Here is a 27,924-nt window from a genome sequence, read left to right as displayed (position 1 = left end):
AGAAAGAACCACATGTCCGTTAAGCATAGAATGGATAAACCATGATATGCTAAGCCAGTGGAGTGCTGTTCAGTAGTGGAATGGACTGTAATTACTTGCAACATATGGATGGGTCTCAGAACTTGGTATTAAAAAACACAAGTCTCCAATTTTTCCATTTGTAAGCAGTTCAGAAACAGACAAATGTAAAGACGGCATTGCTAAGGATACCAGTGAGGTAAAACTATCAGGAAAAGAGAGTGGTAAGTTTGGAATAGAGGTTCCCTTTGAGGAGCTGGGGAAGAGATAGTATTGGAGAGGGAACTTTAAAGATTATGTTCTTTTTTTTAAGTCTCTCTTTTTGTTTTTAATGTTTGTTTATTTTTGAGAGAGAGTGTGTGTACACGCACATGAGAGTGGAGAAGGGGCAGAGAGAGAGAGGGAGATGGAATCCCAAGCAGGCTCTGAGCTGTTAGCGCAGAGCCCAACACGGGGCTTGAACTCAAGAACCATGAGATATGACCTGAAATCTAGAATCAGACACTTAACTGACCAAGCCACCCAGGTGTCCCAGATTATGTTCTTATTCTTAAACTGGGTGGTAGGTATACATGTCTGTTGTATTGTGATACTTCTTTTCAGTGCTGTGTAATTTTATACATACTTTTGATATTTGGTAAGTTTTGTGATTTGGAGCATTAAAAGGTATCTTTTCAAATAGTGTAGTTTGCCTCATAAAGTATAATTGTTTATAACTACCAGAGGGGAACTTCATCGGTGGGCCAGAACCTGCTTGATTTCACCTATAGGTCACTTCCTCTCTCCACCATCCCTCACCCTGCACTCCCTCTCCCCCACCGCCAACATCCCAGGTGTTCTGGTTGTGTCAGGAACAGATTTCAAACTGTTAAGCAGAAAAGGTGATTAGTAGAAGGATTGTTGATATTTGTAGAAGCCAAGGAAGAATTGGGGACTTGGTCTCCATCAGGACCCTCTGCCTCTTGTTCTGTATGCCTCTGCTTAGGCTCGTTCTCTTGGACTTCAGGTGGGCTTTCTCCATGTGTTGGGCATTGTGGTTGACTGCAGAGCTACATGCATAGGCTCCAACTCTGTGACTTAAGAAGCCAAGGGATAAGATCTCGTGGTTGGTCTGACCAGATCATTTGACTGTCTTGTGGCCAAACAGGCTGGGTCTATTACCAGAAGAAACCTTTGGGGAAAGGCAAGGGGAGCAAGGGTCAGAATCATGAACCAGAAAGCTCTCTCAGTTTGTATCTACTTTATGTCTGTTCTTTAAGTGTGAATCAGTATGTGGCATTCAACATAGCTTTGTAAATATCAAGGCTATTTTGAAATGACAAGACATTTGTTGTTGCCTAGGACTTGATATTCAGTGGTTGGGATGGGGAGAGGGGTTAGCAATGTCTGTTGAGTGTATTAATCAAAATCAAAATATAGCAGCACCGCAGAGGTCTGTCTTGCCGTCCCCTTTATAGTCATACACATTTCTTTCTTTTCCCCCTGATAAGGACATTTATAAAGACATTAAAATGTTTGAGTCAAAATAGACACTAAGAACTTGTTTTAAGACATATTTACTGTATTCCAAATGACTGGGAGGACACTTAAACCCATTGTTTAACTGGGATGAGTAGTGTTTAACTAGGTGGTTTTGGATCTTTTACTTTTTTGTGTTTGCCAGATTCTTTGCATTGAGCATATATTACTTTTATAATTAGGAAAAATATTAACTTTTAAAGGTATTGCCACAGGTTAAGTTAACTTACCACCTTGGAAACTGACATTAAATTCAGGATACTCGTAAATTTTATAGGGGTCTATACCATGAGTACTCCAAATGATAAACTTGTTCCCCCAACCTGTAAACTTGGTAACACCTAGGAAACAGAAAAAGAAAACTTCCAAATTTGTATGGAATGTGGATACCATTTTATATAGAATTTTTAGACTGGTTCTTAACTAGTTTTTGTTCAATACTCAGAATGAGAGTATGCTAATACCTAAAAATTGATTTGTGTTTTTTGGCTTGTGAATGAGTCTTCTCAGTGCCAAATTTTAATCAGTAGTCACTTGACAACTCAGAGACAGTGGGAGAAATGTTGGCCTAAACACCATTTCACAGGAAGCAGAACATAAAGTTAAAAACTAAAGGACCAGAGCCCCATACTTACCTTAGCCAGTAGGTAATAGGCCAGAATAGTTGCTCTTTGTTTTGATGACTTTGGCTTCAGTTATTATCTATTCACAGATTTACTTTTGTTACTGGTATAAGGTAGGATCTAAATTTCTTTTTTACCATATGGAAAGCCATTCGTCCCTGTACCAGTTTTCTACTCTGATTTGTAGTAGCACCTGTCCAGTTTTTCACACACATGGATGGGTTTGTTTTGGAGAACCACGTGGTTTTCTAATCTTCTGTTTTAGTATAAATCCAATCCCAAAAGCATCTTTTGTGTTTGGATTAGAATTATATTAAATTATAGATTAATTTTGAGAAAAGGCTGTTGTTTTCCTTTACTGAACATAGTGTGTCTATCCGTTAGTCAGGTGTTCTCTTATATCTTTCAATAAAGCTTCATGGCTTTTTCTGTGTCTTGCATGTATTTTGTTAAGGTCACCCTCAAATACCTTAGGGTTTTTGTAGCTATTTTGAATGTGATTTTTTAATATATTTTAATTAGTTATTACTATACAGGAGGATGATTGATGTGACATGTTCATCTTGTATTCAGCAGCTTGGATGAAACCATGAATTAGTTCTCATGGCTTATCTATTGATCTCTTTCAGATTTTCTGTATAGAAATCATGCTTTCTGCAGATTTCTCTCTCTCTCCCCCTCTCATCTTTATTCCTTTTTCTTATTGCTTAGACTCTAGTATGATGTAAAATTGAAGTAAAGATGCATAAGTCATGTTATAGAAATACATGAGAAGTTCTGTCACTAAATATATTTACTATGGGTTGAAGAATTTTCTTTCTAGGCCTGTTTTGTTTTTAAAGTCCTATAATTGATGAATAATGAATTACCTCCAAAGTTAATTGCTCAAAACAGTAGACATTTATTGTATTTGCTTTGAGTCAGGAAGGCAGGAGCAGCTTATTAGCAAGGTGGTGTTGACTCCAGAACCTTTGGGATGTTGCAGTCAGTGTCAGCAAGAGCTACAGTCATCTGAAGGGTTAATTGGGACTGCTTCCAAAGGGGTTCACTTCCATGCCTGGTGTAATAGATGCCTGGTGATCTGCAGGAGGCTTCAGTTTCTTACTATGTGGACCTCTTCATATGGATGCTCGAGTGTTCTTCTGACATTAGTGCTGGCTTTTCCCAGAGTATGATCTGAGAGAAAACTCCGAGGAAATGTGTCTTATGACTAGCCTTGAAATTACACGCCATTACTTCCACCATATTCTGTTGCTTAGAAGCATGTTACCAAGTCCAGCCCCACTCCAGAGGGGAAGTTAAACTCCACAGGAATTATTTTTCACCTTAATTTTGTAAAGTCTGTCTGCCCTAACAAAGTTTCATAAGAGCAGGGGCTTCTCTCTGTATATCTTTACGTTAGACCCCTCCTTTGAGCCTTAAACTTTTGTATCCTAGCTGTGGTTAAGATCTCTTCTTGAAGGTATCAGGGTTACTCATACTTAACATGTCCAAAGTCAAAGTTAGGTTTCTTCTCATCTTGCTTCTCCCTCTGGTCCCCTTTTGTTGGTCCTGATTCTGTGCCTGGCACCACTCTGCCTCCAGTTGCATAGGCCAGCATTTCCTCCTGTCTCATTCATCCTTAAATCCTGTTGACTGTGTCTTGAATACCTCTTGAATCTGCCCACTTTTATCCAGATCCAGCTTTATTTTAATCACAGTTTCCTCTTCTTTTCTCTTTGATCCCTGACTTTTCAGTGTTGGGCTCCTTCCTGCTACAGAGCCCTTGCTACTCACTGCCCCAAATAGTTATTTTCCCCTCAAATCATGTCTTCCACAAGGAAGCCTTTTTGACAGAGTCAGATATTTGTTTATATTGCTGTATACGACCCTTCAAAAACAGTTGTCACCATTGAAATTTTATGTATATGTGACTGATTAATGCCTGCTTTCCTAGAGCCATCTCTAACTTTCATAAGGGCAGGGAGTGTGCATTTTGTTTTTGTATTCCCTACATTTGACATATTTACTGAATTTGTGTGCATTGAATGAATTAAAAAGTGAATGAATATTTTTGATTATAGCTCTGATTGAGAAATAGAGTAGAATATATAACTAGTAAATAAAATAATTTAGCCTCCCCTTACCATGTTAGAGGATAACTATCATGCTTTTTTAGTCTTTAGTGTTTCTGACGGAAGTTCCAGCTACAAATTAACTGTTGAAAGGGCCCATCTCTTCTGCCTCTGTCAGGTCAGTACGATGCCAAATTAGTGATCGTAGGTGCCTGAGGCTACCATGTTCTTGTTAGAGGAGAGAGATATGCAATGCAACATACCCAGAAGTCTAAAGCTTTCTGGCTAAGAGAATGAAACTTCCATTTTCTCCTAAAGATACTGACTGTTGAGCTGAGACTCTCTTCTTAGGTTTGAAATTTCCAGAGAGCCTTGAGAAAATAATTATTTAGCCCTAAGGGAGCCCAGGTGTCTCAGTCAGTTAAGCATCTGACTCTTTGGTTTTGGCTCAGGTCTTGATCTCATGCTTTGTGGGTTCCAGCTTTGTGTTGGGCTCTGAGCTTGCTTGGGATTCTCTGTCTCTCCTCTCTCTCTGTACTTCCTGTGCCATGAGTGTGCTCTCTCTCACTATCTCTCTTTCTGTGTCAAAATATTATAAACTTAAAAAAGAATAATTATTTAGCCCTAGAAAATGCTGATGAATTTTTGAAGGAACTTGACAGTATGAAGTGGGGTAGGATTAGAAGTTTGCTGATAATTGATCACTGTACTTTGATATTAATTACAATTTTGTAACTTAAAATTAGGTGGTCAAATTCATTTCAAATGGAAAGTTTTAATTTATGATGTAGGGACAAAAACTCTGAGGTTTAACTGATTTCCATGATAAATTCTGGTATGTGTCATTTGAGGAAATGTACACTGTTTGTCTCCTGAAATTGGCATTGTTTCTTTGATGTATTTCCCCCATATTTATCTTTTTTTTTTAAGGGAATTATGGTTGAATTCAACTTGCCCTATTAGATGTAGCTTTATAAGACTGGACAAATGGACATAGTCATCTGGCCACCACCACAAGCAAGATCTGGAATGTTTTCATTATCACAGGTTCCTCCACACCCCTTTTGAGGGAGTTCTCTCCTTCCTCCACAGCCCCTGGCAACCACTGATTGATTTCTGTGTCCATAGCTTTGCCTTTGCCGGATTGCCCTATAAATGGAATCATGTAGTTTACAGTATGCAGCATTTTTGTGACTTCTTTCACTTAGCATAATGCTTTTGAGAATTGCCCAGACGATTGCATATATATCAAGAGTTTGTTCTTCTTAGTTGCTGGGTTAGTATTTCACTTTTGGTGTGGTGCAGTTTGTTTATCCATTCACCAGGTGATGGACATTTGGATTGTTTCCAGATTTTGATGATTACGATTAGGCTGCTGTAAAGATTTATGTATAGGTCTTTGTATAGACATATGTTTTCCTTTCTCTTAAGTAAAGAGCTAGGGACAAAATTTCAAGATTCCTGTAGGAAGAAACTGCCAGTTTTCCAGAGGCTGTACTATTGTGCATTGCCCTGGCAGCATTATTATAGTTCCAGCAATTCCTAGCTAGCACTTGGTAGGTTTCTTTTTCCCTTCAGCCATAGATATTGGCACATAGTAGTGTTTCATTTTGGTCTGAATTAGTAGTTCCCTAAAAGCTAATGATGTTGAACATCTTTTCATGTGCTTATTTACTGTCTGTATTGCTTTTTTTGGTGATAATACCATTGAAACCTTTTGCCTGTATTACTGGATTGGTTTTTTTTTTTTTTTAATTATTTAATTTATTTTGAGAAGGAGAGAGAGAGGGAGAACACGATCAGGGGAGGGGCAGCGAGAGAGGGAGAGAGAATCCCTAGCAGGCTCTGCACTGTCAGTGTGGAGCCTAGTGTGGAGCTCGAACTCGTGAACCACAAGATCATGACCTGAGCAGAAACCAAGGGTCAGATGCTTAACTGACTGTGCCACCAGGTGCCCCCAGATTGGGTTTTTGTTGTTTTTTTTTAAAACTGTATTTTGAGAGTTCTTCATATATTCTAGATATAAGTCGTTTATCAGATGTGTACTTTGTAAATATTTTCTCCCAATCTGTGACATGTTTTTTATTTTCTTAACCATCTTTTGGAGAAGATTTTAATTGTGAAGTCCAAGTTATCATCTTATGATTTGTACTTTTTTTGTTCCATTCTATCTAAGGAAACTTTGCCTCACAAGGTCTCAAAGACTTCTTGCCCCTTCTTTATCCTCCTTTCTCCCTACACCTCATGCTTCCTCCAACAGTTCCTCCAGAGAGAACTATTGCTCTGTGATGCTGTGCACTCTAATGCTTTTGATTCTCCCCAGCCCTAGTCACCATAGTTATCAGTACTTGCTAACCGCATAGGACACAGTGTCAGATACCGATTGAATAAGTACAGTTTTGAGGCAAGCATATGACAGTAACATACATCCCTTTTCACTGTGCAGTCAGAGAATGTTGGTTTGATGAAAGGAGGAATGTAGTCAAGAGAGCAAAGGTCTCAGAGAGAAGAGAGCACAAATAATACTTTACATTTATAAGTATCTGTATTTTTTGGGGTGCTTTTCAGGTTGCTCTGTAGCAACCTTGTGAAGTAGGCATGAACTGTATATCTTTTTCATAGATAAGCCCTCTGGCCTGTCCTGAATTGTTCAGGTAATAAATATCACTGCTGCCCAACATGGAATGTAAAATTGTCCTTTAAGAAGCTGCTATATTGCCCATCAGCCCAGTCCTCCGAGCATCTGCTCATTTGGCTTTCATTGTGAGGCGCATGTGCAAAGTGTTTCTTTTATCCACTTCATCTGAATGCACTTGGCTTGCATCCCTCCTGATCAGCAGTGCTGTAGGCCTTTGAGCAGCCTTGTCAGCTGCTCATCAGAATGATTCCTGACCTCTCTGAGGTTCCTCACACTGCGCCAGAGCTCCCAAGATGAGCTCCTTATGTAACAGAAACGTTACTAGTTAGACTATCCCAAATGACTTCCCAAATCTGGTGACAGTTTCTTTAGTCATTTTCTTGTTTTTTTTTTTTGTTTTTGTTTGTTTGTTTTTGTTTTTTTAAAAGGGGCAAGGGTGGGGGGAATAGAAACTAAAAATCAGAGCAGTTTATAAAGTTACTGTCAGAGCCAGGACTAGGTCTCAGATCTTATATTCTTTTCTTCTCCATTATACTTGGCATGAGTGTTTCTGAATGGTTGACTGTAGTGTTTTTAGAATGGGATGCAGTGGGACAGAGGGATAAGAATTAGCCCAGTAAACTACTGTGGTACAACACTTGGAGAACTCCTATCACTCCTTAGGACCTGGGTACCTGAATGGACTGAGAATTACTGGTTTCTTAAACTCCAGTGGCAGTTAATGGCTTAGCATTTAATATAGCAGTTGGATAGAAGGGAGTTCAGCCCCCTGTGCTGGGGGCATAGCCAAGGTGGGCCTTGCTCTATACCCCAGGCCAGGCCTCGTTTCCAGATCTCAATGAGAAAGAATGAAATCTGGCCATGTGTAGCAACATGGATGGAACTTGAGGGTGTTATGCTGAGCGAAATAAGTCAGGCAGAGAAGGACAGCTACCATATGTTTGCACGTATAGGAGGATTAGGAGGAACTTAACAGAGGACCATGGGGGAGAAGAAGGAGGGAAGTAGGCGGAGAGAGGGAGGGAGGCAAACCATGAAAGACTCTTGAATGTTAAGAACAAACTGAGGACCGATGGCTATGGGGGAGAGGGGAAGGGGGGTAACGGGCATGGAGAAGGGCACTTGTGGGGATGAGCACTGGGTGTTATATGGAAACCAACTTGACAATAAACTCTTTAAAAATTGAAAAGGGAGTTCAGCCATGTATGTTTGATGGATATGAGATAGTAGCACACTGTTTTAATTTGCATTTTCCTAATTATACTGAACTGAGAGTTTTTCCACGTTTCCACGTTTATAGGCTATTCAGGTTTACTTTTCTGCAAAGTGCTTGTGTATATTCTTCACACATTTTCCCTCTTGGATTGTTATATATTGATTTGTAAGAGTTATTTGTACATTCTTTTTTTTTAAATTTTTTAAAAATGTTTTATTTATTTTTGAGAGAGAGAGAGACACAGCATGAGCAGGGGAGGGTCAAGGAGAGAGGGAAACACAGAATCTGAAACAGGCTCCAGGCTCTGAGCTGTCAGCACAGAGCCCGACACGGGGCTCGAACCCATGAACTGTGAGATCATGACCTGAGCCCAAGTTGGACTCTTAACCAACTGAGCCACCCAGGCGCCCCTTATTTGTACATTCTTGACAGTATTAATTTTTATGTATTTTATAAGTGTTTTTTAAGCCTGATTTTTAAATTTAGTCTGAATAGTAAAATTTCAGGTGCATGTTAAATTAATCTTTTTTTTTTTTTTTTTTTTTACAAATAGTTTATTGTCCAATTAGTTTCCACAACACGTTAAATTAATCTTAAAGTTCATTTTTAAGGTTCTGATATTTTAAGTTCATCTTTTTTTTCTTTTTGTCTCTATAGGTTATGAAAGTGATATCTGATGAAACTGGATTGGAATGATTTTCATGATCTTTGTATATTTATATATATATATATTTTAAAATTTTGCATTTGACTTAAAGTGCCATGAGAAAATTTGCATATTGCAAGGTGGTCCTCGCCACCTCCTTGATTTGGGTACTCTTGGATATGTTCCTGCTGCTTTACTTCAGTGAATGCAACAAATGTGATGAAAAAAAAGAGCGAGGACTTCCTGCTGGGGATGGTGAGTGACAATTTTATACTGATACATCTCTTTCAGTAAGTATGTCACTGGTTTGTTCACTAATTTGGATACTACAAAATTTTCTTTTTTTTTTTAGATTAATAGTAATCCCTGGCTTCCTAAATGTGATGATCATATTACCAGCAGGTTTCTAGTAGGTTCCTCCAACAGTTAAAAAAAGATTAAAATATCAGTATAGAATTACTGAATTCAGTATTCGTGTTCAGTGGTACATGTAGTTAATTTTCTGCAAACTGTGTTACCAAGTAATGTGGAGGAAACTAATATTAATGGTTATTAAACTAATAATAATTAATAGTTGGAACCAGCAAAATGGTATGGCATTAGTGTAATGCCATAAATACTGAGTGGGGTGTTAAAATTTCATTGTCAGGTATTAAAAGATGTTTTTTTCCCGCCTTTCCATCTCAGTGCTGAGGGAAATCATTCTGGATGGAGGTGGTCTGGAGAGTTCTTTTTGTTAATGCTGTAAATAGCTCCACTTAGCACTTTTGGGGAGGGCTGTATAATCAAGGCTGCAGTGAGACTGCAATATCCAGTATAGAAAAGAAAGGAAACACAAATATGAAGGATCTAGGTTTGAAGTCTGACATTTTTGGTAGTGGACAGCTGGAAAATTTAGTTTTGAATACCTTGTGTTCAAACCAACAAACAAGTACTGCTCTTTATTTTTTATGTTTCTAACATAATAAAAATGACTTTGTATTATGAGTCAATAATTCAGCTGTTCTGGGCTCTGAACTCTCTATGATTAGTTATAGAAGGTCTGGCTATACAGTAATTCTACTATTTTTAGGAATTCTATGAATGATTACTGTTTTAACATAATTTTTATTTGAGTATGTAATCACAGTTAAATTTTTTATATTTTTATAATAAGAGCACCTGGTCCTCTAATAGTTATAATCTAAAAATATTTATATTGGTTAACTGACATACTTACTGTAATTTTTATAGATGGGATTGTATAATAAGTCCTGTTTATTTCTTCTTGGGAAATTTGCCTAAAATTAGACTCAGTTGCTTGCACTGGGCTCTAGTAATACCTACGCTTACCCCTCTCTGACTTTTTAATTTTCACTTTTTCCTTAAGTATTTTTTATTTTTTTAATGTTTACTTTTGAGAGACAGAGTGTGAGTGCAGGAGAGGCAGAGAGAGTGGAAGACACAGAATCTAAAGCAGGCTCCAGGCTTCGAGCTGTCAGCATAGAGCCTGATGTGAGGCTCGAACCCACAAACCATGAGATCATAACCTCAGCCGAAGTGGGACGCTTAACCGACTAAGTCACCCAAGCGCCCCTCCCCTTAAGTTTTAATAAAATATACTTTAATTCAAATTCATCCTATTAATTTGTTGACTTTCCTGGTTTACTCTGTGGCTCTGCTGTTTAGTACCTTTGTTGGTTGACATGATGGCTGCCTCCTTAACTGTTGTCAGAATATAACTCTGTCTACATTTAACTCAGAGGGCAGGTAGTACCATCCACCAGTAACTTGGATGTTCTTTTCCCAAGTAGAACAGATTAACGTTCCCCTCACCCTGCTTTAACTTGTTGCCATTTATAGTGGGAGCTCATGGTGTTCTATTTTAAATACAGAGACATAAAAGTTAAGAAGAATAGGACCGTTAGTGTGTGAAGATCCATTTGGTGAATGTTTTTAAAACTCTGGTACGTGCTGGGCAATATATTAGGAGCTAGTGATACAGAGTTCAACAACAGCAAAAAGTAAGACAGAATTCCTCCCATTGAGGAACTCACAGTCCAAGAGAGAAAGAATAATAAGTAAAATACTGATAGAATAAATAGCATTCTAGAGATGTGCACGAGAGCAGAAAGTCCTGGGAACACTTCGGGGTGTCTTAGAAGGTGCAGTAGGGAAATAATGCTCATGTTGAGAGGTGTTATGGTGAGCAGGTGTTTCTTAGGTTTGATGAACAAGCAAAGGAAAGAAGTATGTGCCAGATAAACAAGTGAGAACAGAGTTGATGGATAGAGAATGTGAGGGAAAAGCACAGATGAAGCTTGGGAGGTTAGCATAAGCCACAGCCCCGAAGGCCTTTTATGGCACGCTAAGGATTTTGGATTTCTTCCTGTAGGCAGTGGCATGCCATTGAAGGATTTTAAACAAGGGAGTAAGTAATCTGATGGGGAAAAAGCTTTGGTGGTCATGTGGCTGACGTACTAGAAGAGAATAAGGCAGCAGCTTGTTGAAGCTGTTGTGAAAGTTTAGAGAAGTTCTTGGAGCCTACGATAAAGTGATACTGAGGTAGAAAGGAAAAAAATATATAAGAAGTATGTAAACAGTGGAATTTATGTCACTTGAGGAGCCTCTGAATGTAGGTAATAATGGAAGAAGAGTTTAAGATACCTCTTGGGTTTCCCTGTTTGATGAATTGAGAGAAGGTAGGCCCCCAGAGGTGGAACAGCTTTGATGGAAAGCGGAAGGATGAGGTGGGTTGGGAATGCTTAACTGGGAAAGTTCTGGTAGAGATGTTCTGCAAGAGAGAACAGTCGAGGTACAGAACGAAGGTGGTAGTATAAGCCTGGGTGGTGCAGAAGACTGCATTGGGAGCATGTGTAGACTCAGAAGAGATGGACCCAGTGTTAGAGAGCATCATGGACATCAGTAAAGGAAGAGAGGCATCTCAGGAAGTTAGAGGTGGAAGGAGAAGCATGAAGGAAGGTGGTCATGAAAACCTTGGAGTGTTGGGTGTTAGAGATTTTATCTGCGATGAAGATGAGGTGTTTCTATATGCTTGGTAATGGGGTTTGTTTTAACCCTGGCAGGACAAAATGCTAGTGCAGTAGTTAAAGGAATGGAGGCAAAGTTTTATGTTTGTGTGTATTTTTGTGTACATTGAGGGAGAGGTTAAAATATAAGGGACAGGGGCGCCTAGGTGGCTCAGTTGGTTGAGCGTCCGACTTCGGCTTGGGTCATGATCTCACGATTTGTGGATTTGAGCCCCATGTCGGCTCTGTGCTGACAGCTAGCTCGGAGCCTGGAGCCTGCTTCGGATTCTGTGTCTCCTACTCTCTCTGACCCTCCCCGGCTCATGCTGTCTCTCTCAGAAATAAATAAAACGTTAAAAAATAAAATAAAAGGGACAAAAGTAATACCTGAAAGAGCAAACTCTTAGCAGATGAAACTGTGGTGTCAGAACCATAAAGAAAAGGATTGTCTCTGGGGGCGCCTGGGTGGCTCAGTCGGTTGAGCATCCAACTGCTGCTCAGGTCATGATCTCACCATTCGTGGGCTCAAGCCCCACGTCGGGCTCTGTGCTGACAGCTCAGAGCCTGGAGCCTGCTTTGGATTCTGTGTCTCCCCTTCTCTCTGCCCCTCCTCCACTCATGCTTTCTCTCTCTCTCTCTCTCTCAAAAATGAATAAAGATTACAAAAAAATAATTTTTTTAAAGGATTGTATTTGAAGAAATTGCCAAGGTTAATACAGTTTTGAAAACCATGGTAGCATGAGCGTCACAGATAAAAAATAGCTTTTATACAAAGTACAAAAGTACTAGGTAAAGGAGAAATGGTCTGGGAGTAACAGTGTGGAGCGGTGAGATCTCATCGGAACCTCCTGAGACACAGAGAATGAACAGTTCTCCCAGAAGAGGTTTGTGAGGGTGGTGCGCTCTGAGGGAAGGCAGATTTGAGTGAGATCCGGCAGAAGGGGCCTATGTGTTGTGGAGAAAGAGGATGAGGAAGCTTTACATGGGTGGGGGATAGAGGGGATCAGGCTGTTTGGATGACTGAGGAGGAGGAGGGAAGCGTGAGAGAAGGGCTGAGCAGTAAGCCAAGAGGTGAGGAAACTGTATGGAGAGGGGGTAAGAGGCTGACGGTTCCAGATGGGGCTTCAAAGCTAGCATACTTACTAGTTTATATACTGCAGGGAGCAGAAACGTTCCAGTTGTCATTGTAAGCAGCATCCAAGTCAGAGATGTTAAAATGTGGAAAAATTATTTTGGAATATATAAAAAAGATAATGCCTAAAAACACTAGAGATGATAATTGTGTACGGGCGCCTTGGTGGCTCAGTTGGTTAAGTGCCCCACTCTTAATTTCGGCTCTGGTCATGATGTCAGGTTTGTGGGATCAAGCTCTGCCTCAGGCTTTGCACTGATGCACAGAGTCTCCCTCTCCCTCACCCCTGCATGTGTGTGCTTGCTCTCTCTCTCTCAAAATGAATAAATAAGTAAATATTTTTAAAAAGGATGATAATTGTGTAATAATATAAAATTACTTAGGAGAAATGGTTTTAGCCTTTTATTTGTATTTTTCCTCAAAAGGGTATCATAACTTGTTATACCTCTTTATTCTGCTTATGTGAGAAAAATGCAAATTAAAAATTTGTAAGATTTATTAAAATACATTCAAAGGTATAGCCTGTGGTTTGTGTATATTAATCTGATTTGGTGGCATTCAGTGAATCTGTAGTTTTCTTGGTAATTAAGTTTTCAGAACATGATACTTTGGTTGCCTCTTAAGGTGGAGCATGCTCTTCGTCTTGAGGTTGTGAGTTCGAGCCCTGTGTTGGGAATAGAAATTAGTTTGAAAAAAAAAATCTAAAATCAAATAAAACATATTTATTAAGTTTTATAAGTGAGGTTTACCTGAAATATAAAATATATTTGTTCTCACGTAATACTATGGATTTAAAACACCTTAGTCTCTTTCTTGTCAGAGTTGATTTGATTTTTAGAAATGATCTGCATGTAAAATTTTATGCCAACCATTTCGGTTGGTTTCAAACAAAAATTTCACTGAACTTTTAATTTATGTAAAAGACTAGTAAGTAGAGTGTGTGGAAAGTTAATGTGTACCATTTAATCTGCAAGTACATTAGTAGTAAAAATATTTTCATTATCCACATGCATTTTATCCCGAGCTCTTTGCCAAAGAAAAGTAGTTTACTAGTCCATTTAATTATTTAGGATATTATAATCTCTAAATTAGAGTGTCATGGTGGAATCTGTAAGTCATCCAATAGTCCTATACTTTTTGGTAATTTCCATTATAGCTTGGAAGTCTCATGTATACCAGTAGGTTAAATTATTTATTGTGAATGCTGTACTAGATATTCAGGTTATTAATAAGTACCAGATGGTCAAATTAGTAAAATGTTGCAATAGCAGTATTGTATATGTTATACAGTTTTGTCTATTTCTTTAGATATTAAGACCAGAGTTTTACTTCACAACGATGGGGCAGGATTTTAACTTTCTGGTCATATAGTCTCTTAAGCTATAAGCTGTCAAGTTCATACTTACTAATCCTCACAGTAATAATTTCTAGAGTCCTCCTTCATGCTCCCTAACCCCCATGGAAAATGTCAAACATAAACAAAAGTAGAGAAATAGAACTTCCATATATTTACCATCTGGCTTCAGCAGCTTTTACTTCAAGCTAGTCTGGTGGCATGGATGTATGGATGCCTCTTTCTCTCTGTTCTCGCTTTCAGTCTTTTTTTGTTGTTGTTAATGAAGAAATTGGGTGGGTTTTTCCCCCCAACTTCCTCTAGTTAGGATTTGCATCCTTTAGCATTTTTTGTCATGTCCTTCAGTGCCCTATATTTTCTATGAACTGATAGGTAGGTCTGGAGGCTTGATCAAATTCAGGATCTCCCCTTTCCCGACCACCTCACCCCAGCAAAAATATGTTATAGGTGGTGTTCTGTATAACTTAATACTCTTAAAATTTGTTTAACTTTTTAAAAAATTTACTTTTGAGAGACAGACACAGAGCATGAATGGAGGGAGGAGCAGAGAGAGAGGGAGACACAGAAACAGGCTCCACCCTCTGAGCTGTCAGCACAGAGCCCGACGTGGGGCTTGAACCCACGAACCGTGAGGTCATGACCTGAGCTGAAGTTGGATGCTTAACTGACTGAGCCACCCAGGTACCCTGGGTATAACTTAATACTCTTAATTTAAAAGTCAAGCAGCATGAAAATGTTTTTTCCATTTTAACTTTAAAGCATCATCGTCTACTAAAATTGGGCTCTGATAACCAAAAGGTATTTATAAGCAGAGCCACTAGATGTCTCCCACCCACTCTTTGTGTTGACTGTGCCCTGCACACAGTATGATTGCCAGTTCCAGAACTCAGCCGCTTTCTCTTCACCCCTGAACATCCCAGTCCCCAAATCTGTTGGTTGCTTTTTTTCTTTCTTTTTTTTTCAGAGACAGTTAAGTAAGTAGAATTGACTCCAGTAGGAGTTTTATAATTTATGATTTTTAAATATTTCAAATCATGTATGGGAATTAAACATCTGTACTTGTATTATAGTTTTCATTACACTTGTGACTAAGAAAGTTTGAAATTCTATCAACCGTGATATTTAAAGAGCTTAGTTACTTGGCAAACTTTAGACAGGCTTTGTTTTTAAAAATTGTTTTACAGGAGTTTCCTATAATTTTGAAGTTATTTCCTAATAGATTTTTAAAGTTTATTAATTTTGAGAGATCGATTGAATAGGGGGAGGGGCGGAGAGAAAGGGAGAAAGAGAATCCCAAGCAGGCTCTGAATTGTCAGCAAAGGGGAGCCTGATGTGGGGCTTGAACTCATGAACCGTGAGATCATGACCTGAGCCAAAACCAAGAGCTGGTCGCTTAACCAACTGAGCCACCCAGATGCCCCTATTTCCTAATATTTTAATGCCTTCCCAAATCAAGTTCATTCTGAGAACAGGAGCAAAATTATCTTATAACATTTTTTTCTTGATGGTAGTCTAAGATAGGTTTTTATATTCTAGACAGAGTTGTTGAAGACACAGTAATTTCATATTCTATAGCTCTGGTGTTGATAGGTGGCTTTCCACCATGATCTGAAACAACCATCATCCAGGTCAGCTTTACCAACTAATTCTATTCTTGGGCAGATGAAGCCTGGCAGAAGAGAGATGGCTTGCCTGCTACCTTGATGTCTCTATTTTTGCGCAGACATTTTTGGAGGTGCCTAAAAAATAAACAGGAGAATAAAAATTTCAGTTGTAAAAATAAGTAATGTACAAAACAGGTATTTAAAATTTTTTAATGTTTATTTTTGAGGGGGTGAGGGGCAGAGAGAGAGGGAGACAGAATCTGAAGCAGGCTTCAGGCTCTGAACTGTCAGCACAGTTCCTAATGCAGGGTTCAAACTCACAAACTGTGAGATCATGAACTGAGCTGAAGTTGGATGCTTAACCAACTGAGCCACGCAGGTGCCCCCAAAACAGGTATTTTTATCCCATTCTTGGCCTCACCCCATTCTCTACCCATCCCTTTTATTTTTTCCCATCCCTTTTAGATGTGCAGTGTAATACACTTTTTTTCCCAAGTTTAATATATCTGAGAACTTGTTTTACTTGGAACATTTTTTAACATCTCAAAAGTGTAAAACAAGGAATAATATTTGGAAATTGCTGATCTGGAATATTACTGTTTTTATGTTACCAAGTGATAACATGACTTCAGATTAGAAAGATCTTTCAGGATGCTCCACCTTGCTTGATGTTTATTCTAATGTCTATTATCAATTCTAGGGTTTCATTTTGACTTATTTTGAATAGCACTTTTGCTCACATATAAATTATGCATATACTTATAAAACTCCTATCAGACACTGTGCTAAACTCCACAAAAGGTACACAAATGAATCAAACCTCAGCTAAAAGGAGACCATAATCTACTGGGGAGTCCACAAGACAGGTTAGCAATCATTATAGGAGGTAGTAATTGATTAGAGATCTAAGAGCCCTAGATGAAATGATGTGGCAGTCAGGAGTAGCAGATGATCACTGCAGAGAGATTTGGAAAAGCTGCAGGCAAAGGAAGCTGTTGTAGCTGGGCCTCGAAGGACAAGTAGGGGTTTGCTATTGTAGAAATAGAAGAGGGGAGATGCCATGGGAGGGGGCCTGTGTGAGCAAAGGAACCAACACAGGAAAACATGAAGCACTTCTGAAGGAAAGTAGTGAGTTGTTATTTGACTAAAAAAATGATGTACTGGAGTGGGCATGAGGGGTGTGTGGCATAGTAGAAGGCTGAGTAAGAGGAGCACCTGCCTGGCTGAGTCAATTAAGTGTCTGACTTTGGTTCAGATCATGATCTCGCGGTTTGTGAGTTTGAGCCCCACGTCGGGTCTGTGTTGACAGCTCAGAGATTGGAGCTTCCTTTGGATTCTGTGTCTCTCTCTTTGCCCACCTCCCCCCGCCCCCATGCTCTCTCTGTTGCTTTGTCTGTCTCAAAAATAAGTAAACATTAAAAATTTTGTGGGTTTTTTTTTAATGTTTTATTTATTTCTGAGAGACAGCATAAGCAGGGGAGGGTCAGAGAGAGAGGGAGATACAGAATCTGAAACAGGCTCCAGGCTTGGAGCTAGCTGTCAGCACAGAGCCCCACACGGGGCTCGAACCCATGAGCGGTGAGATCATGACCTGAGCCGAAGTCGGACGCTTAACCGACTGAGCCACCCAGGCGCCCCTAAAAAAAGTTTTTTTAATTCCCTATTAAAGGGTTAGACTCAAGGAGACCATGGGAATACCGCAATGAAGGTCATGCTTTAGAGAGGTTAATGTGGTGATGATATTTGAGACGGGAATGCCAAGGCTGTGTGCAATTCAGGTGAGTAAGCAGTGCAGGGTGTGGAGGTCTTGTGTAAGGACAGTAGTATGGAAGCGGAGGACAGGGCAGCCCGAGGAGGTTTCACAGACGGAGAGGATGGGCTCAGAGATGGCACTGAGTACTGAGGGCACAACTTAAACTCATGTTATTAAACAGAAACATTTATCAATTTCTGTAAAATTGTTAATTAAGTTTCCTCCTTATTCTTAGTTCTAGAGCCAGTACAAAAGCCTCATGAAGGTCCTGGAGAAATGGGGAAACCAGTTGTCATTCCTAAAGAGGATCAAGAAAAGATGAAAGAGATGTTTAAAATCAATCAGTTCAATTTAATGGCAAGTGAGATGATTGCACTCAACAGATCTTTACCAGATGTTAGGTTAGAAGGGTAAGTACCTAGTGTGGTCCTTTTGGCATTTAATTAAAATGAAAAGTGTATTCTTAAGTCCCAGTAAATTGCATTTTAGTGTTGACTATTCTGAAAGTGAACGTTATAACACTGTTACCGCTGATCCCATTTAACTTATTAAATGCTGATAAAAATAGTACGGATACTTAGGCTGTATATTTTAGGCTTTAGGTTAGTAGGGGATTTTAAATTTATCAAAATGTTCCTATAATCAGCTTTTTAAAAAAGGTTCTTTTAAGTTGTGTGTAACTTAAAATAGTAATGTATACAGTCTTAGGTGTACAGATTACTGAATTTTTACATATATATACATACGTGTCTAATCATCCAAATGAAGATATATATTTTATCTGAATATACCATAATTTATTTACACATTGATAGACATTTGGGTTGTTTCCACCCTTTGACCGTCATGAACAAAGCAGCTGTGACATTCTTGGGCATGTCTTTTGGAGGACTTAGACTTTTGTTTCTGTTTGGTGTGTCCAGGGAAAAGGAATAGGTTTACACTTAAGTAGCATTAGTGTGTGCTGCCAAACATTTTTCCAGGATGATTGTGCCATTTTACATTCCCATCACAGTACGAGAGGCCCCCTTGCTCCATATGAAAGTACATAAGGTATCTGGGCTGGGGGACAACAGGCCCAGTTAAGAGCAAGTGAACTCTACGGAAAACACATGGAGCAAGTGGGCAGATGCATCTAGCTCCTGAGACCCTATCACCTTGCCTGCTCTGGCTCCCATTAATGCCACCAGCCAGGCCTTTCCCTCTCCCAGCAAGAGATTGGAGGATCATTCTTAACACAATAGGACTAAACACACACAGTGTGGGCGGGGGGGGCACAAGCATACTGGTAGTAAGCATCATTCAGGGCTAATCATCAGCTTTTTGGTTCCCTATTTTGATAGCAAATGGGTAACCAAGGAATATTAGACAATGACAAGAAACCCTCAAACATGAAAAGTATAGTCCCAAAAAGAGAAAAAAAACAACTTGGAAGAAGCAAAAACTATTCAGGGAGACAAAAACTTAAAAAGAAATCATTAATTATCTCAATGAAATAAGATATTACAACCATAAAACAAGACTAGGGTACTGTTCAAAAGATACACTAGGAGAGCCAAAAAGAGTTCTGGGGAGTTTAAAAAGAAAGAAAGAAAAAGACAGAACTCAATTGCGGCTCAGCAGCAACCCTAGAAACAAAGGACTAGCATTCTAGAGGAAAATAATTTCCAATCTAGAATTCTTTATCTGTCCAAACTTTCAGTCAAACGTAGAAGTTAAAAAGGGGCATTTTTAGGGGCGCCTGGGTGGCTTAGTCGGTTAAGCGTCCGACTTTCGCTTAGGTCATGATCTCGCGGTTCGTGGGTTCGAGCCCCGCATTGGACTCTGTGCTGACTGCCAGCTCAGAGCCTGGAGCCTATTTCAGTCTGTGACTCCCTCTCTCTCTGACCCTCCCCTGCTCATGCTGTCTCTCTCTCTCTCCTAGAAATAAAAAAAATTAAAAAAATAAAAAAAAAAGGGGGGCATTTTTAGAAATGCCGGGTCTCATAACACTGAATTGCCACACATCCTTTCTTGGGAAGTTACTGGAGATTATGCTCCACCAGTTGAGGACTCAAACTAAGGAAAAGAGGGACACAGGATATAGAAGACAGGAGATCTGACATAAAATAAGTGTGGTGGGCAGACGTTGAGGATGGTGGAGGGAGAGCCTCCTCAGGCCAGGAGGCGGCCCACCCAGATGCAGGTAGATCAGGATGTGCACACCAGGAGAGACTTCAAGAAGGTGAGGCATGGTATAGCTGAATGTCTCTGGAAGAGACTTAAATCTGACACTTGATGGAGAGTTTGGGATGCAATTAAGAAGTACACAGGAAACAGTAGCAAGGAAGAAATTGTCATTCCAGGAGAAACTTTAAAAAGTCATTCAGAGAAAGCAAGAGCAATCATCATTTACTACATAGCACAACTGTGAATCAGTCCTAAAATGTCACCGTTTAATATTGTGCATATGACAGTTAAACTGGTGGGGGAGGATTGAGAGTATCTCTTTGTTCATCCAGCAGATTCACTGTAAATCTCAGGTTTTCACAAGCTGCTTACTCTCCAGAACAATTAAAGAACAACTTTCTTACTAAAGAAAGCCAGAATCTTCAGGGAAGCCTGCAGTTAAAATTTGAATGATATCTGTGTTAAAAGAGACTCACTTATTATTGTTTTGGCAGAGTTATTTTCTAATTGTAGTAATTCCCCTGTGTACGTTACCACTCTTCACACATTTTGTTAAGCATTTACGTTTTGAGCGGTGTTTAAATGCTGGGATACCCAGGCTTGTGCACTCAATTTTGGGCTTGTTGAGAACTGCTCAGATTTGAAGGTCTTACTTTGCACAAGATGCTGATCATACACAGTGCTTCTTATCAGGCATTTGGTCCCTGTGAGAGGGAGCCACGTAGGAAGCTGGCACAAAGTCACACCTGCCACTGAGTGGCATTTTTACACTTTGCTCCATCTCTGTGCAGGTATCCTTTAAAGTTTTTTGTTTGTTTAACTTTTATTATGGGAAATTTCAAAAGTATACAGAAAGAGACAACAGTATAATGAATCCTCATGTGTTCATCACCTTACTTCAATAATCCCTAATAGTCTTGTCTCTTAATACCCTTTTCTGTGTCCCCCAACAACCTCTGTCTCCCGGTATTTATACCTCTATGTATCTTCTGCACTGTGCTAGGATTGGTCTGTATGACCAGTAGAACACAGTACAAGTGATGGAGTGTCGCTTTCAGGATTAGGCTATAAAATACATTGTGGTTTACAGTTTGGTTTTTTATTCTCACTTGGATCATTAGCTCTGGGATTAGCCAGCCGACTTGACAGGGGCATCCCTGTGGTAAAGCCCATGTGGTTTGTGGCCTTTTGTGAATAACCAGCTGAGTGCGCTTAGAAGCAGATTCTCCTATTCCAGGCAAAGGCATATATCATTTATATATTTCATTATGTATCCCTGAATGATAAGGGCTTACAGAGAAAGGAAGGAAGGTAGGAAGGTCATGATACCATTTTCATACCTAAAATAATTAACAGTGACTCCTTAATAACATGAAATACCTAGGTAGTGTTCAGATTTCCCGAGTTTATGTCATACTTTTTTTTGTAGTGTTTTTATCAGGATCCCAATAAGATCCACACATTGCAACTGGTGCACGTGTCTCTTAAGTCTTAGTCTCTGTAGGTTCTCTCTCCATCTTTTTTCTCATTGGACTTTTGTTATTTGAAGACCAGGCTGAATGTCTTGTATCTTCCCTCAGTCTGCATTTTCTGGACTGCGTCACTCCAGTGTCATTGGCTCTTCCTCCGTTTCCTCTCTTTGGTGTGGATTGGTAGATTAAAGGCATTTTGTACCAGTATCCTCCAAGTCAACTAAGGTGTGTCTGTGGTAGGAAAGGTGTGCGGTCTGGTCAGTCATGTGCATCACCATTGCTCTGTGTCCATCGGTCTGTTTTTTTCTTTTGGAACTCCCATTAGCCAGGCTTTGGGCTACTCACATTGATTCTCTTAGTCTCATATTTTTGTCTGTTTCTTCTTCCAGGGAAAAATTCTAGACTATCTTCGAGCTATTCTTTTGAATTTATTTGTTAAATTTTTTATTACTAAGTCTTTGTTATCTGACATTTTTAAAATGTAGGCACAAAATCCTGTACTTTACCATTTTTATACATGTAAATATTTGTGAGATATTTAGTATAACAATAGCATTTTAAACTTTTTAGTTTTTAATTTTTTTTCACTTTATTTCTTTTGAGTGAGGGGGAGAGAGAGAGATAGGGAACGGGGGAGGGGCATAGAGAGGGGGAGACAGAATCAGAAGCAGGCTCTGTGCTCTCAGCACAGAGCCCAATGTGGGGCTCAGACCCACAAACCGTGAGATCATGACCTGAGCTAAAATCAAGAGTTGGGTGCTTAATCAACTGAGCCACCCAGGTGCCATAGTCTTTCTAGTTTTTAAAGTAAATTTAACTTTGGTTTAAAAAATAGTTCCATGAGTCAGGCTGCTTTTAAAGGTCTTCAGAAAAATGGCTGGGGCCAGGATAATTGAACTGGCTTTGAATCCAGGTCCTCTGCCTCTTAATTCTCTTCTTTCTCTACCTAATTGCTGAAAGTTACTTTTCTCATTTTCTTAACCATTCCTTTTAATGCTAGGTTAAATCCTGGAAACAGATTAAAATAATGTATTTGCTAGAATTCTATTTATTTTCTTCTATCAGATAAGCTTGTCTGAATGAATTTGTGGAAGTTGCTTTGCTTATAATTTTTAAGATTTTATATTTTTCAAGTGCTTTCAGTAATTTTGACATTGTTTTATAAATAATTGTCATTTCTGGGGTGCCTGAGTGGCTCAGTTGATTAAGCATCCTGACTTAGATTCAGGTCATGATCTCACAGCTCGTGAGTTCCAGCCCCACGTCAGGCTCTGTGCTGACAGCTCAGAGCCTGAAGCCTGCTTTGGATTCTGTGTCTCCCTGCCTCTCTTCCCCTCCCTTACTCGTGCTCTTCTCTCAAAAAAGAATAAACATTAAAAATAATTTTTTTAATAATTGGCATTTTTTGGGGGGTTTATTTATTTTTTAGAGAGACAGAGCACCAGAGGGAGACGGTCAGACAGGCAGGGAGACGCAGAATCCGAAGCAGGCTCCAGGCTCAGAGCTGTCAGCACAGAATCTAACATGCGGCTCGAACTCACAAACTTTGAGATTATGACCTGAGCCAAAGTTGGTCACTTAACTGATTGAGCCACCCAGGTGCCCTAAATAATTGTCATTTCTAAGGCTGATGGTGATTTTGTTTCACTTAGATAAAATTTTGTGGATATTCTAGCATAAATACTACTTTTTTGTGCCTTTGTCTTCTAATTTGGTTTCTACCTGCTTCATGAAATGTACATTTTTCTGTTATAGAAGTTTAGCAAATCCCCTGATTTTTTTGTTTTATCTTTTGCCTCAGAGAGACATGATAAATTATAATTTTAAAATATGCTTCAAAGTATTTGTCTTGAAATTTTTTATTATGTATTTTTTATTTTGCATTTTCCATCTTTTACTAGGGATCTTGGAATTTTTTTTAAAAAACTAGCTTTCTCTTTCCTTAACTATTTCATAAAAATGAAATCTTCTAAACATTCAGAAAGATATCGGAGGTAACAAATCTTTGTACCAACCACCAGGTTTATTGAAGCTTTAGTTGCAATATTTTCTTTATATTTTGCTTTTAGCAATAAAACTTTATGGCTTTGGTTGAATCCCTTTGTATACTCCTCCTCAGTTCCAGTCCACTTCTAACAGTCATTCTAATTTTTCCATTTATCCTTACTGTTCATGTTTTAAAAGTACTTCTTCATGTCTATATATATAAATAATATATAGTATACTTGTATATTTTTAACTTAACAAATGGTAGTACAGCATATGGATATGTACATATCCTTCTGCAACTTTTTAAAAATTGTTTTTGTCATGCATTGATTTTGAGATTTATTCATGTTAGTACATGTAATTCTAGATGATTCATTTTAACTGCTTTGTAGAAGTCCATTGTATGAATATGCCATAATATATCTATTCTACTTTATGTGTATGTATTTTGCAGTTATAATGTCTCTGTAAACATTCTTTTACATGTATTCTCTTCTGTAGATATAACAGTTATCTGTAGAATAGTGCTTTTCAAATTATAATTCATGACCCTTTACTTACTAATGGATCGTGAAATCAGTCATGAATACCTGTTAGCATTTTAATTAGTGAAATAGAAGATATGAGAGTGTGTTTCATGTAGTAACATTTTTCATTAGTCATTGTTTCAGGATGTGTGCACTAGATTAACATAAAATATATTTGTTACCATGGGTTATGGTCAGAAGTGTTTGACAGTAGAAAGAAAATTATTATGCTGAGAGGTATGTGCTCTTTTATTTTACTCGATTTAAAAAAAAATTGCTCCCACAGTGGTTTCACCAATTTACATTTTTCAGCTACAGGGAATGAGAGAGACTTTCCCTTCTGTGCATATTCATGCAGAGGATAATAGTGGCAGGGACTGGGCTAGCACAGGTGAAGAAATTTTAAAATTCTGATTGCATCTTTAAGATGGTACCTGTTAGAATGCTGATGGGTTGGGTATGCAGTAAAAGGAAAGGAGGAGTAAGAATTTAGGCTTGAGCAGCCATCTCAGTTACAGAAATACTTGCCAAGATAGAGGGGAAAATAGAAATATGGGATTGGTGGAGATAGCAGTCAGAGTGAATGAGATGAAAAAGAGCCAAGGTTAGGTGACTGCTTTTTTTCAGCTTTTGAGGAGTGAGAAGAGGAAGATCTAGCAAAAGTAAGAAAGCATGAGGTATGAGGGGAAGGGCATATGGAAGTCAAGCAGATGTTTGAAGGGGTAAGTGGTCGACTGTTAAATGCTGCTGGGATGTGAGGAGGAGGTCTGTAAATGGACCAGTGGATTTCAGTGTATAGAGGCTGCTGGAACTTAGCCAACATTGTTTCTGTAGAGTGATAGCAATGAGACCCTGATCTAAAAGAATGAGGAAGACTTCCAGTTACTGTAATGGCAGCCTCAGTGATTTGTATCACCTCTTCAGCTGAGGACAATGAGAAAGTTAGGGGGGGAAATATATTATATATTTAAATATGTATATAATATATTTATGTATATAAATCATTTGCTTGAAAGCATCCAGATATTAAAAGGCAGAGCTTAGAATGCATTGAAGAATTATGGAGCCAAGGGGCACCTGGGTGGCTCAGTCAGTTAAGTGCCCAACTTCAGCTCAGGTCATGACCTTCACAGTTTGTGAGTTTGAGCCCCATGTTAGGCTCTGTGCTGAGAGCTCAGAGCCTGGAGCCTGCTTTAGATTCGGTGTCTCCCTGTCTCTCTCTGGCCCTCCCTTTCGCACTCTAGCTCTCTCTCTCAAAAATAAACAAACATTGTGTGTGTGTGTGTGTGCATAAAAGAATTATGGAGCCAAGATTTGGGAAAAGATGAAAACTCAAAGAAACAACCCTGGAACTTTTACCTGGGGGCCTTTACTGATTCCAGAAGGTGTATACTGAGGAACTAAATAGTGCTTTTGATAGCCTTTTGGTGCTGGGACAGAAAACCTGGAGTCCAGGGCTTAACGAGAGAGAGAGAGAGAGAGAAGAGAGAGAGAGCGTGTGTGTGTGTGCGCGCGCACGCACGGGGAGAGTCAGATAGCTCTTCCTGCATCCTTCAGTTTTAGGTTCCTAGAAATAATGATGAAATTCAAGTAGATCAGCTCTGGCAGTGACTGAAGCCCAAGTTTAAACCATCTTAATTAACATAGGAAATTGAATTAAAATGATTAAGGTTTACTGGTGCCTCTGGCTCTCCCTAGATTCAAATGTAAATCCTCTCTGTAGAAAGATGTTTGGCCAGTAAATTTTTATTTTTATTTTTTAAGTTTATTTATTTTTGAGAGAGAGAGCGAGCATGCATTCAAGTGAGGGAGAGGCAGAGAGGGAGAAAGAGAGAAACCCAAGCAGACTCTGCACTGTCGGCTCAGAGCCTGATGTGGGGCTCAAACCCACGAACCGTGAAATCCTGACCTGAGCCGAAGTCAGCCAACTAAGCCACCCAGTTACCCCAGGCCAATAAATTTTTAAATGTGTCTGGCTTACACTAGACACCTGAGGAGACAAGGCAACATGAAAGAAAACAAAACAATAGACAATGGAAATAGACCCAAGTAAGAGAGTTAACAGGCACAGAGTTTAAAATGATTTTATATAATATTAATGTGTTCAAGGAGATTTTAGAACAAGATTGAGAATTTTAGCAGAAACTAGAACTTACTAGAAAATAACTAAGTGGAAATTTTAGAATTGGGAAAGTACAATAATAAAAAGTAAAAACATAATGGATGGGATTAGCAGCAGCAGATGAGATATAGCTGAAGAGAATTGGTGAACTACATCCAGAGTGAAGCATGGAAGATAGAAAATAACAAATAGTAGGAGATATAGGAGTTAGAATGAGAAGTGTAGAATTGTCAACAAATTGTAGTCAAAGTAAGAAAGAATTTAGGAGTAGCAGTATTCAAACATATGATGGCTAAGAATTTTCTAAAACTGATGTTAAAACATTAAGGCACAGGGGTGCCTGGGTGGCTTAGTTGGTTAAGCGTCCGACTTTCGCTTAGGTCATGATCTCGCGGTTCGTGGATTCGAGCCCCGCATTGGGCTCTGTGCTGACTGCCAGCTCAGAGTCTGGAGCCTGTTTCAGTCTGTGACTCCCTTTCTCTCTGACCCTCCCCTGCTCACCTGCTCACGCTGTCTCTCTCTCTCTCTCTCTCTCTCTCTCTCCCCACCCCCAGAAATAAAAAAAAAAATTAAAAAAAAAACACATTAAGGCACAATATCAGTAAGTTTGATGAACCTTCAGCAGGATACCTGCCACATCATAATAATGCAAGCTAGAGCTAGAGAAAAGAATTGTAAAAACAAGCAAGAATGAGGAGGAGGAAGGTAAAGATTACCTTCAAAGATGCAACAGTGAGTCTCACAGCTGACCTCTCTGCTGATTTCTCAAGAGAAAAAATAAGGAAGCCAGGATAACATGGTGTCTTTTGTAGTCAGAGAGAACTTTAAGCCCAAAATTTTGTACTCAGCCAAGATACCAAGTGTCTTTCAAAAATACAAACCTTTAAAATAAACAAAACTGAGATAATTCAGTGCGGTAAAAAAACAGTAAAGAGTGTTCTTTAACCAAAAAAAAAAAAAAATTTCCCACTGGAATGATCAGGTATAGAAATGAAGGAAGAGTAGCAGAAGTAGTAAATATATAGATGAATTAATGTCAACATATAAGACAACAGCATCTTACAGCACAAATATCTGTACAGTTAAAATAGAGAACAAAGCATTTTCTCTGGGTATCAAATATTTATAATGGTTTTTTGGGGAAGTGTGTGTGTGTGTTGTCAAGTCATGGGTAAAAATACCAATTAATATTAGACTTTAATAAATAAAAGTTGTGTGTTGTAATTTCTAAGGTTATCATCAGAAGAAGGTAAATGTTAGTAGAGTGGAGAACGTAGAAATTTTTGTGTGTGTGTGATTTCAGCAATATTTATTTATTTTTTTACAAATAGTTTATTGTCAAATTGGTTTCCATATAACACCCAGTGCTCATCCCCACAAGTGCCCTCCTCCATGCCCATCTCCCCCCCCCCCCCCACATCCATCAGTCCTGTTTGTTTCTCAGCATTTAAGAGTCTCTCATGGTTTGCCTCTCTCCCTTTACCCCACCATTTCCCCCCTTCTTCTCCCCCATGGTCCTCAGTTAAGTTCCTTCCAATACTCCTATACGTGCAAACATATGATATTTGTCCTTCTCTGCCTGACTTATTTCGCTCAGCATAACACCCTCAAGGTCCATCCATGTTGCTACACATGGCCAGATTTCATTGTTTCTCATTGCCATGTAGTATTCCATGGTATAGATAAACCACATCTTCTTGATCCATTAGTCCATTGACGGACACTTAGGGTCTTTCCATGTTTTAGCTATTGTGGAGAGTGCTGCTATGAACATTGGGGTACATGTGCTGCTATGCCTCAGCATTTTTGTATCCCTTGGGTAAATTCCTAACAGTGCTATTGCTGGGTCATAGGGGAGTTCTATTGTTAGTTTCCTGAGGAACCTCCACACTGTTTTCCAGAGGGGCTGCACCAGTTTACATTCCCACCAAAGTGTAAGAGGGTGCCCGTTTCTCCACATCCTCACCAGCATCTAGAGGAGAACGTAGAAATTTAAAAAATTTAAATTCAGGCGTGCCTGGCTGGCTTAGCTGGTAGAGCATGTGACTCTTGATCTCGTGGTCCTGAGTTCAAGCCCTGTG

The 27,924-nt window shown here is 39.1% G+C and overlaps 1 protein-coding gene across 1 annotated transcript in view; it reads left to right on the top strand.

The window, feature by feature from the left end:
• Window positions 1-27,924, top strand: part of GALNT1 (polypeptide N-acetylgalactosaminyltransferase 1) — a 73,398-nt gene that overhangs the window by 6,522 nt on the left and 38,952 nt on the right. The window contains exons 2-3 of the mRNA XM_039238954.1: window positions 8,725-8,968; window positions 17,800-17,974. Coding sequence (XP_039094885.1) covers window positions 8,830-8,968; window positions 17,800-17,974 — 314 coding nt within the window. The 5' untranslated portion in view covers window positions 8,725-8,829. The remainder of the gene's footprint in view (window positions 1-8,724; window positions 8,969-17,799; window positions 17,975-27,924) is intronic.

This window comes from Hyaena hyaena, unplaced genomic scaffold (assembly GCF_003009895.1).
Source record: "Hyaena hyaena isolate Hyena2069 unplaced genomic scaffold, ASM300989v1 scaffold_150, whole genome shotgun sequence".
Taxonomy (NCBI): Eukaryota; Metazoa; Chordata; class Mammalia; order Carnivora; family Hyaenidae; genus Hyaena; species Hyaena hyaena.
The sequence above is the reverse complement of the archived record's forward strand: the minus strand, read 5'-3'. Positions and strand labels throughout refer to the sequence as shown.